General features: G+C 36.0%; 1 protein-coding gene across 1 annotated transcript in view; it reads right to left on the bottom strand.

Annotated features, from left to right (window-relative positions):
* The window catches only part of LOC105164362 (plasma membrane ATPase 1-like), a 12,669-nt gene continuing 1,441 nt past the window's right edge, over positions 633-11,860 (bottom strand). Inside the window, exons 5-20 of the mRNA XM_020694397.1 lie at positions 11,829-11,860; positions 11,531-11,710; positions 11,115-11,441; positions 10,917-11,036; positions 10,056-10,178; positions 9,347-9,451; positions 9,122-9,266; positions 7,715-7,879; positions 7,030-7,268; positions 6,917-6,949; positions 6,740-6,821; positions 5,954-6,114; positions 3,979-4,188; positions 2,610-2,792; positions 1,823-2,001; positions 633-1,086 (exon numbers count right to left, since the gene is read on the bottom strand). The exon at positions 11,829-11,860 is cut by the window's right edge and continues 73 nt beyond it. Coding sequence (XP_020550056.1) covers positions 993-1,086; positions 1,823-2,001; positions 2,610-2,792; positions 3,979-4,188; positions 5,954-6,114; positions 6,740-6,821; positions 6,917-6,949; positions 7,030-7,268; positions 7,715-7,879; positions 9,122-9,266; positions 9,347-9,451; positions 10,056-10,178; positions 10,917-11,036; positions 11,115-11,441; positions 11,531-11,710; positions 11,829-11,860 — 2,378 coding nt within the window. The 3' untranslated portion in view covers positions 633-992. The remainder of the gene's footprint in view (positions 1,087-1,822; positions 2,002-2,609; positions 2,793-3,978; positions 4,189-5,953; positions 6,115-6,739; positions 6,822-6,916; positions 6,950-7,029; positions 7,269-7,714; positions 7,880-9,121; positions 9,267-9,346; positions 9,452-10,055; positions 10,179-10,916; positions 11,037-11,114; positions 11,442-11,530; positions 11,711-11,828) is intronic.

Genomic DNA, 11,860 nt, shown 5'->3' with positions numbered 1-11,860 from the left:
AATAATTATTGACACTATTATCATGTACGAATTGCTACGATTTTATAGTTCATTGTAGAAATTATCGGCAGCTTTGCCACGTAATATTACTGATGCAAAATTCATAGGGAACTCGTCTCTTTATTTTGCAACATAAAATATGCCAACAAGGTCGTGGCAAATGTCTTTGCTATATTGTTAAAAGAATAAACTTGAAGATCGTTGCAAAAGTTGTTGGAAAAAAATTCAATATATTGTTGCTTGTCTGTCGCAAAATTCTTGCAAATAATTTGTTATGTAACCACCATCCGTTGCAAAGTTTCCAGGTAAGTGATCTATTGCAAAATTCATCGCGAATATAGAATGGAGGTAGTCCATGGCAAAAGTTTGCTTCGATTTTGCATCGACTTGCGACAAAAATGGATCACCCTAGATTTGACCAAATTTTACAGTGAAATATTACAACAAAGTGTCCGTTGCAAAAGTTTGTTGTTATTTTGCCACTGAATTTTCAACGAAAATTGAGAACATTAAAATTCCGTCGCAAGATCATGGCAAATTTGCAACAAAAAGTTTTGGTGGCAAATATGAGGCAGTTCTTTTGTAGTGAGGACCAGGGACCAAAAATATTGCAATTTTGCCCAAGAAAAGAATTGGAAAGAAGAAAACAACACATTCTTCCATTGAGTCAACAAATTAAATAGTGGCAATAAAAAGAAGAAAAAACATAGCAATATCCTTTTACAAACCTCTTCTGATGCTCAGGACCTAAGTGTCCAGTAAAAATATCATGAAATTGGGAAGATAACTAGTCTAGGAAGCAGCTAAGCAGTGCAGTCACAAGTACATGCTCTTATTGACTCCTTTGTGTTGTTTCAGGAACGAAAGCGCGCTACAACGGCCAATCCTCGACCAGAAATCCGTTACACGGCGAACGAATTAAAGGAGAAGGGAGATGAAGAGGGCGATGGAGTGGAAGAAGGAAAAATGGATCTAGTCTGGATAGCTGATGATCAGACAGTGTAATGGGGATTGACATCAATATCTAATCCCCTCAGCTTCACAAAGGATTCTACCCTTCCTTTCAGTGTGTGGAGTTCCCTCAACCTGATGGCACAAATGATTAAACAGTAACACTTCCATGGTATTTGGTAAAAAGAAAGACAATTGTTCATACCCAATCAATGCAGAAATGCTAGAATGAGTCTTTGCCTTAACTTATAGGGTGTTGCTTAAAATTATATATTTAAAAGATTTTATAACATCATAGTGTAAGATATATTTAAAGTTTAGGAAAAATGCAAAATAACCCCTTGTGATATTCGGAGAGCAAATTATCCCGCTATGGCAGGTGACGCTTTTAGTATTATAAAATTTAAAATACGTCTTCTTAGTCCCAAAAAATCATGTGCGTTCTGTTTTGGGACAAAAAAGCATTGTTTGGGACTAAAAGACTTTGTGGTTCACATTTCTCTGAAACCAAAAGCGTCAGCTGCCATAGTTGTGGTACCAAAATAAATTTTGCCCTTATTTTATGGGACTAAAACAATATCTTGTCCTTTCAAAATAATACGAGTGCTCCGGTCATCTTTTGTTAGGAAATTGACATAAAAAGTTATGTGCAAGTCACATGATCATTATCTTTTCAGAATAGATCAGAGAGACCACGTAACTTACACGTGGTTTTTCCATCAATTTCTTAACGAAAGTTGGTAGGAGTATTGAGAACTTTCATAATGCCGTGAGACTATTTCTGATAATCATGTAAGTAATAGGACTAAAAGCGTAAAAACTCCAAAGACGCAATTTTCCCCCTTTTTTTTATCTTCAAGAAGAGACTAACCTGGCAATCTCTGCGCGTCGTTTGGCTTCCTCAGCCATGACGTTAATGTCCTGAAAAGTGTGCTTGTTAGCAAACATTTTGGATTCGGTGGACGGAAGGCCGTGGAGTGTGCGCTGTTCAGCTGCCCATGCAGCTTCCCGTGCTTCCTTCCCAAAGTCCTTTCGGGAGGTGAAAGCAGTCTACAAACGCAAATGCGCATGCAATTACATAAATACGAGCTCAAAAATATGAAGTTGAGGATCGAAAGGAGAACACATGAACCGGAAATTGCATGTTTCCTTGTGTAATTTAGGGTCTAGTATACTTTTCCGTATAATTAGTAATGGGACTCTCATTAATGATCGTTCATAAGATTCTATTAGTATTTTGACGGCATTCTGGATACTGCCACCACGTGTCTTTTTCATCAAAATACTAATAAAATCTTAGTCAATTTATGGAACCACATTAATGAAAATCTCATAACTAACGGGATGAAAAGTATACTGACCCTGGACGAAAAATGTTATTTTTCAGTAACGTATTTCCTACGAAAAATGTAACTTACCCCCCCGTAATATAAGAAATGAGCAAAAAAACCCCTGCAAAGAAAAAATAGCAAACCGTCCCCTATATTTTGAAAATGAAGCAAATTAATTCTCCCTTCTAAATTATTGATAGAGGGTACGTATTTTCCAAAATACAAGAGATAATGTGCTAATTTTTTTTTTTTTTAATGAGAGTTTTTTTTGCTCATTTCACGTAACATAAACTAAGTTTAGCCCCATTCCCCATGTTTATGAACAACCTTTTTGTTTAAGAGAAGACCCCATGCTCTCCCACTCAGACCATATCTGACTGCAAATTTGATAGGATCCAGCAACATATAGGTCACAATATTGAACAACCAAATCACAGCAGTCCAACCCCATCCTATTTTCCTGATCCCGAATAAATCACATGTCACCACTGCAGATAGTAAGGTTGCAACCTGCATGCAAAGTTATACACCAAATGCAAAATTGAATTAGAAATCTGAAATTTCTGTTGACCATAGAAACATGAAACCCAGTTTCTGTTCAGGTAATTAATCCAATTTCGGGTGTTTGGATAAGCTTATGAGATGTTGAGAAATGTCTCCTAAATTGTTTTTAGAAAAAAGAGCTTATAAAAACTAAAAATACAACGTTACGATGGTTTTTATAATTAAATTTCTTTAGAAAATGTAAGAAGAATTTAACTTATTTTTCGGATTTTAACACACTCTTCTAGTTTTGGCCGTATCAATGTCAAAGTTATATTTACCAGCATTTTAGTGAACTCCGTACTTTTATTTTACCCAAGCACTTTAATTTATTTTTAAAATAAAATTCAATATCTGATTAACTTTTAAAAAATATATATTAAAGGATGTTTGAGGTAAGTTTAATTAACCAACTATTGGAAAAAAAAAACACGACCTGTGTTATGGTTAATTACCATGATAAAAAGTAAATAATCGTGACTTATGCTAATTAATCATGGCTACTCAACAACCACAACCGTTGTTTTTACAAGTGAGGCTAAAAGGTCCAAATATTAGCCACAATCATGTCAAATGCTGTGGTCATAGGTAAAACTACGTACATTTCAACATTTAAGTCACAATATTGATCACTCGTTCCCAAAATTTAAGTTTTCGTATTGATTTTATTTGACTGTAGTAGATAGTATTCATTTATCATGATTTTTAAACCGTAGTGAGTTGCAATATATATGGGGAATAATTTATTTTATTTTATTTTTTTAATCGAACACAAGCAAGGTTGTAACGGCCATTTATATCTTCCATAGAAAATAATAAGAAAAATTGCAAATGGATCCTCTCAATGCAAACAACTACTAAAGCAAATTTGAACGAGCAGCAGGGAGAATTGCAAGCAACCCCACGGTAATATTATAAATGAGTATAAATACTAATTTACCTCTCTGTGTTTTTTAAAATACAATAATTTACCTCTCTATATTTTTTAAAATGAAGCAATTTACCTTCTTAGATAGGGAGGTAAATTGCTTTATTTTAAAAGGTATAGAAAGATAAATTGCTATATTTTTTTCATAGAAGGGGATAATTTGTTCATTTTCTATATCACAGGGAGGTCAATTGCTATTCACCCTTTTTCGTAAGAACGCCTTACCAACTGTGCGATGATAAAGGCTCCGACGAGAAGAAGACCGGGCCTTTCCGTAAACGACCATCCTCTGGAGCGTGTGACGAATATCAAGGCTTGGCTGATGGTGCTCACTTGAAGATAAACAGCAGATGCTAATTTGTCTTTCAATACTTTGGAACTGTCGTCTGTAAGAGCGCCGACGTGCTTGCTAAAATCTTCGACATGAAAATGTTCCTGATCAAACACACCACACATTCAAATCTCATGAGTTGCTATGCTAGCTTTTCTTAGGCAAAATTGCAAAATTAGTCCTGTATTTTAGGGGGGGTGGCAAAATTGGTCCCGTAGCTATGAGACTGGCAATTTTAGTCCTTTATGTTTAAAATTTGTAGCAATTTTGGTCCTTCCGGCCAAAAGTGACCGAAAATTGACAAATCAAATTGGGGATTAGGGTTTCGGCGACAAATGGACATTACTACACAGGTAACATCCTACGTGGATGCTGACGTGATAAAAAAAGGTTAACCATCACCCACCACCACCAAGCCGGTCGCCGGAATTTTTTTTCCGGCGCATCTCCGGCCACGCATACCACCACTAAACTCGCCATCCTACGCTGATTCCAACCCTATAGCATGTGTTTCAATCAGAGTTCAAACATGCCCCCAATTGTTGATTATAGTCTTATCATAAAACCAAGATTTATTTTCTTTCTCTTCTCGATTCACCGCCGTCCGACCTACCAACTGTTCGAGACCACCACCAATCAACTCCCCATCCTTCGGCGAGTTGATTGCACCCAAGCCCATTCATTTTCATCAACTATTCGGTCGGTTCTCTTCATTTTTATTTTCGCCACTTTTTCTCCGCGCCCACCAATGATTTTTCCGTCATATCTCCGTCACCAGCGATTATTTGGCTGGCGGACCAACACCTTTGTGTTCGCTCCCCATGGCGCACACATCCCTCCGATCAGTTTCTGTCAATGTTACATCCACGACTTCTCCTTAATATTTTATTTTAGTGGCAATTTTAGTCCTATATGTTTTAATTTAGTAGCAATTTTGGTCCTTCCAACCAGAATTATCAGTCAGCAGCCATGTAAGATGTCACGTGTTTAAGTTGAGACCAGTTGGCAACCGAAACCCTAAGCCCCAATTTTTCCGGCTAATTTTTGGGTAATTTTGGCCGGAAGGACCAAAATTGCCACTAAATGAAAACATATAGGACTAAAATTGCCAGTTCAGTAGTTGCAGGATTAATTTTGCCACCCCCCTATACTTACAGGACTAATTTTGCAATTTTGCCCTTTTCTTAACTACCTTCACATTTTACATTCCACAGATTCCTTCTTTTGTAATTGTACTATCATTATTTTTCAACTTACCAGATCGGATTCCGTAACTCTAAAAAAAATGGGTAAATAGCAATTTACCCTCCCATGATATTGGAAATGAGCAAATTACCTCCCTATGAAAAATAAATAGCAATTTACCCTCTGTGTTTTAGAAAATGAAGCAATTTAACCTCCATTTTCTAAAACACAGGGAGAGTGAATCGCTACATTTTGGAAAATACCGGGGGTAAATTGCTGTTTTATTTTTTATAATGGGATTGTTTGCCTAATTTTTATAACACAGGTAGGTAGATCGCAATATACCCCTAAAAAAATTGTAATTTTAGTCCAAAACATGAATAACGTTAAATTTCTAATATAAACAGCAGCAACGCCCCTCATGACTTAAGGGAGTTCGTGATTAATGCAAATGATGTTTCCGTCGGAATTTAACGGAATTAAGACTTTAAACTAAAATTACAATTCTTTGGAGTTACGTAATGTAATGTGATGAGTTTAAAAATAATGAAACCAAAATCGCAAAAAAATTAACCCCGAAATTTTCCACAATATATAAGGGCCAGGCATGTTTGATGAAAAGTTTGTAAAAGAAAAGGGCAAAAAGGAAACCAATATAAGAGGTGTGTATGTGTAAATACTTACCGCAAAGAAGCTGGTTTCGTAGGCTAAATAGAAAAATATAACAGTCATCAAAGCCAGGTAACTTCCTAACACAATCCCAGTAGCAAAAATTTCACTCAGTTTCCAAGAGTCAGGAAGTGGAGATGGCTTCACCCTGTCCTTTGATATGGTCATTATAGTACCTGGAGAAATGTAAACCGAATTATATGAATACGTGCAAACAAATACGGAGCATATGTTGCGACGCGTATGAAAAAAATGAATTATTCTCTATATTGTAAATAACTGCGATCTATAAACGGAAAAAATGCAAGCAGCTCTTGTGATATTACAACTTAGCAAATTACCCATTTATGAAAAGAATACTAATTTACCCCTCTTTGTATTTTTTAAAATGCAATAATTTACCGCTCTGTGTTTTTAAAATGAAATAGTTTATCTCTCTAGACATGGAGGTAAATTGCTTTATTTTAAAAAACAGATAAGCATAAATTGCTATCTTTTCCCCGTAGGGGATAGTTTGCTCATTCGTAATATCACATGTGAGTAAATTGCATTAAGCCAGTTCAAAAACTACGGTTGAATATCAATGTCATTAATCACAGTCAAACAGGATCGATATGAAAAATTAATCTATCACCATGGTTAATTAACAATTTTTCCATGGCTATGGCTAATGTATAGGTCTCGTTTACATAACAATAGCTAATAGCCGTTGCGGAGCCGCAGTTAACTAATTCATATTTAATTTGCCACACTTTTTCTCTTTTTTCTATAGTGAGAAAAGGGCATATAGATTCAAGATACCATCATTAAGAATGGCGATGACAAGAACCATAAATGGAGGGAAGTCAAATTTCCAAAATGCTGTCAGCAACATGAATCCCATCTGTTCAAGAACAACAATTGTGATTCATCAATGACTATTTTCCTGGTAGCTATATTGCAATTCGAGTTGAGGAACAAGTGAACTAATGAACTTACCACAATACGTATCGTAATGGACACAGCATATATCTGTAGACAAACAGAGAAACTTGTGGTTCAGATGCAAACTTTTGCTTTCAGGAATAGAGAAAAGTTTGTTGTAACCTTACCGTGTAGTTCTTCATTCTCTGGAATATGGCACGGCTGGTTAATACAGCGCTGATGATGACGCTCAGCCCCGGCTCGGTCAGAACTATATCAGAAGCACTTCGGGCGGCATCAGTTGAATCGGCTACCGCAATTCCTATGTCAGCAATCTTCAGCGCTGGTGCATCATTGACCCCGTCACCAGTCATTCCACAAATATGTTTCCGGCTCTGTAATATCTTGACGATTTCATACTTATGTTCTGCAACGAAAAACGGGTTCGTCTAAAATAAGGTGCCCAAGTAGATTTTTATATCCGATTAAACTTGTCTTCTCATTTTCAAAAGTCATAGTTTTTAGTAGACTTACAGATGCGCTTTCAGAATGCAAACGGTTATCATTTTTAGAATCTTATATAGAATTAAACCTCGGTGAGTCTAGTTTTAAATGGTCCAAGCTGTAGAAAGTTACGACTATTTTACCAAGAACTGCCAGAAACAAAGAATGATGTTCTATGTACAAAATTTTATGCTTTTTAGCTGATGCTCAAGTTTATAAAAAGGACTTGTAATCTAACGTTACTCAAGTGAATAGAGACGCATAATTTAGAGTACAAAATTTCTAAGATATACTCCGGGTTTCTTCCTTCAAAAGTATAGTTATACAATTGAACCCATCATAGCTTTCAATACAGTTAAGGTGATTTACCTGGAAAGACTCCAGCAAAACCATCAGCTTTCTCAATGAGTTCTTCAACTGGTAGAGCTGCAACTGATGAATCCTTATGGTCTCCAAGCAATGACGATGAAGGATACATGTTCGTGCCCATCCCAAGTCGTCGCCCCGTCTCCTTAGCAATTGCTAATTGGTCGCCTGAAACATTTTCCTTAAATGCTCATTTCCGTTGATCAATAATCGTAAAGCAAGAAAAAGCAAGACGACGTTGAGGTAAAGCAGGCGCAAAAAACACTAAGACACGGATGAAAAGCAAGAATAATGTCATCAATACGATGTTGTGAGTGTCATATATATACACACACACTCTAAAGATAAGCTAGTAAATGTCCGGACTAATGATTCATATGAATCAAGATCGAATAATTCTGTACAACGTAAGTAGTAAACATGACTTTCTGAATTTTCTATTCACCTGCCTTTGGGCAAAAAATTGCATTTTTCATTTCGCAAGATAGGGGAGCCTACACTTTAGGTCCTGCGATTTAAGCAAATTTTAAAATATTTTGAAAATTGGATTTTTTTTCCATGTATTTAGTTCCACAGCCTAACTTTTGTGGAAAAATAAATGGAAAAAATCATATTTGTCGCACGTGATTGTTATTTTTTGATGAAAAGCGGACTTTCAAACTAAATATGTCAAAAAGATCGAAATATTATTGGTAACAAAAGTGCAGATCTTCATATCCTATGAAACCAAAAGTGTGTGGGGCAAAATTGCATTTTTCAACCCACATAATAAAAAGGTCTACAGTTTTGGTTTCAAAATAGGACTTTTCCGACACATTTACAGTATGTTTGGTTTTGATTTAAGATGGGCCAAAATAACTAGTATGTTTGGGTTGGTTAGTTTTGTAAGTTTCAAATATATTTTTGATTATTTTTAAATATTTTTAATTATTTTTTGTAAAAAAAATATAATTAATTAAAAAATAATATTTATTTTAATCCACTCACAACTAAATAAATTATATATATTTATACATATAAATATATATAAAAGAGATATGATTTGACAATGAACAGTATTTTTTGTCTCCCCACTAAACCTACCATACTTATTTTATATTATTTCCAAAAACAAATCCAAACATACACACTATCTCTAACTTATTTTTATTTATCTTTATTTTTCTCTCTCTATCTCTACAAAACTCCCCAAAACAAGTGAAAAACAAAACCAAACATTGTGTTAATGTTTTTTAAGGAAATTGGGTTGTGGGGCTAAATATGTCGAAAATATTCACTTCACACCTATTTTAAAATTGAACCAAAGACGGAAATTGTTAATCACCTAGGACTCAAAGGGCTATTTTTCCGCTACCTTTGTACTAGACTTAAGACATGTGAACTTTATGAGCAAGAGTTGTAGATATTAACCTGTAATCATCTTGACACTGACTCCAAGATCAAGAGCTTTCGTGATAGTCTCTGCACTGTCATGACGGGGCGGATCAAAGAGAGGAAGAAGGGCGATAAACTCCCACGGTCCACCAAGACTTTCTTTCGTTCCCTCAGGTACTTCCTGTAGGAGATGCAATTTTATGCCAAGCAAACCTTTCATGATCAGAACCATAATCCGGCAGAACTAAACAGAATAGCAACCTGTCGAGCAACCGCAAGCGACCGGAGACCTCTCTCAGCAAATTTATCAATGATGGAATGCACTTTCCGTGCAATTTCTGCCTTGTTCGACGCCAGGTTGAGAATCTGCACACTCAAAACAAGAGTTTGACTCCCTCTTTCAGTTCAGTGGCTGCACTACTTTGATGATAAAGTCAAGGGCACAAAATCATTTTGCGATCTGAACTATGACCGTTTTATAATTTGTTATCCAAACCCTTTTTTTTTCTTTTTTAATTTGTCACACCAACTACACAAATTTTGCAAATTACAACCTCAGATCATTTTTCAGTGGATTTTCACCTAGAAATGGTCACATTTAGCGCATATGTGCAAAAATGTATCTTATTTCTAAAAAACCAGTCATGGATTTGTTAAATTTTATGTTGTAAGAACATGGTGCATTCCTGAAAAAAACGAACCAAATTCAAATTTTGTTGCGAGAAATTATACATGCAAGCTGCATGTGACAATTTTTAGGTGGAAAAATCCATTGAAAAGTGATCTGAGGCAAGAACTTGCAGAACAAAACTCGCATAGTTGGTATGAAAAATTGAAATTGGAAAAAAGAAGTTCTACTAACAAAGTACAAAAACAGTCGTAGTTCATCATGGTAAAATGGTCTTTACCCTAAATTCATTGAAGATAAATCTGTTTTATTGATAGCCCAGTTCTTGTAGATCTAAAATACCTGCTCTGGGGCACCTTTGCTGACTCTGTGCATTTGACCATCACTGTCTAAGTAGGTGAGTGCTGTCCTCTTATCAGTTGGGTTGAAAGGAAGGAAGTGAACTTCTGTAATTCCAGCCCGTGCCTTTCATATAAGAACCAACACACAACTAAGTGTTTGATTGAGGATAGTGATAACCGGGAGACAATCACAAAACAAGTATATCAAGTAATAAAAGCCGATGAGCCTTAGACTAGCTGGCGAAACTGAGGTTGACTTCTAATTTGAACAATATGTATAGAATGTTGTTTTACTGTAAGCAGGTGTTGTCCACTGTAATAATAGTTCATCGCTGCCAATGAAAAGAACTATAAGTAATAAAAGCTTCATTATTTAAGTTCTTGCATAAAAAGTGACAAGTATAGAGGGTTAAATCCAAATCATCCTCTTTGTTATAATTAAAATATGTAGACATACCTCTGAACTAAAAAATAATGTCCGAAAGGTATCTTAATATTTTAAACTATATACTAATTGAATATTTTTGTTCTTATAGCGATTAGATGGGTCGAAAACATAATATATATATATGTCAAAATATAAAAATTAGTTGCAAATTACACGATTGAAGAACACGGCATGGCAGGGGGTTGAAAGCTTCTTTTCAAAAACGTCGAGTGTTTAGTCTAGGGGGATTTTACGGCAATGCTGGGGTTGAATGCTTCTTCATCAAAACGTCAAGGTGCGCTATTCTATCTTTCGTTTAGTTTAGATGGATTTTGTGCCTATTTCGATTTTCATAGTGTGGCGGTTTGTAGTTAACTTAAATGTTGAAAAGCGCTCAGTGAACAAACTATATCAGAATCTGCTACGAGAAATTACCTCTTTAGGATCATCTAACATGGAAACTATTGCACAGTCAATAGCATCTTGATTCTCCAGCCTTGAGGCTCTTGCAGCCATCAACACAACCATGTCTCTATCGACGTCTTTTGCAAAAACCTGAGTAAATATTACATGAGTTTATTACCATGGATAGCAGATGATGGCCAGAAGGGAGACAACAAAAAATATTACTACCTCAATCATATTTTTGTCCACTGTAAGTTTATTGAGAGTTAATGTGCCTGTTTTGTCACTGCACAGAACATCCATCCCAGCCATTTCCTCAATGGCAGTCATTCTTTTTGTAATGGCGCCCTGCTGAGAAAGACGGTGGGAGCCGATGGCCATTGTGACGGAAAGAACTGTTGGCATTGCGATGGGGATGCCACCAATCAGCAGAACAAGAAGGTTTTCTATAGCTTGACGATAAGGCCTCTTTTGGAGCCCGAATATCACAATGATTTCAATCACCATTCCGGTGGCGATCGAGCATAAGCAGAAATTACCAATTGAAGTCAAGACCTGAATCATCAGAGGAAGTATTATTTGAGTGAGGAAGATGAATTGCAGCCCAGAACTTTTAAATAAAAACAGGAGCTAGGAGAATTGACCTTCTGAAAATGTCCAACATGTGTCGTGTTTTCCACAAGATGAGCTGCTTTTCCGAAGAAAGTATGCACTCCTGTAGCAATAACGACAGCTTCAATTTCACCTTGCTTACATGTGGACCCTGAATACACTCCATCACCAGGATTCTTTGTTACCGGGAGCGACTCTCCTGTTAAAGCAGACTGAAGTAGAAACGGAGATGAGTAGATACTAATTACTTGTTTCTTTTGAGCAAGGTGAAATTAACTCTTTGCGTTCCGGCATAAAGATGGTTAATTCTGCCAAGATCAACATGGTTACCTGATCAATTTTCAATGGATCTCCTTGCAGCA

The sequence above is a fragment of the Sesamum indicum genome, linkage group LG6 (assembly GCF_000512975.1).
Source record: "Sesamum indicum cultivar Zhongzhi No. 13 linkage group LG6, S_indicum_v1.0, whole genome shotgun sequence".
Lineage (NCBI taxonomy): Eukaryota > Viridiplantae > Streptophyta > Magnoliopsida > Lamiales > Pedaliaceae > Sesamum > Sesamum indicum.
This window is presented reverse-complemented; position numbering and strand designations above follow the sequence as displayed.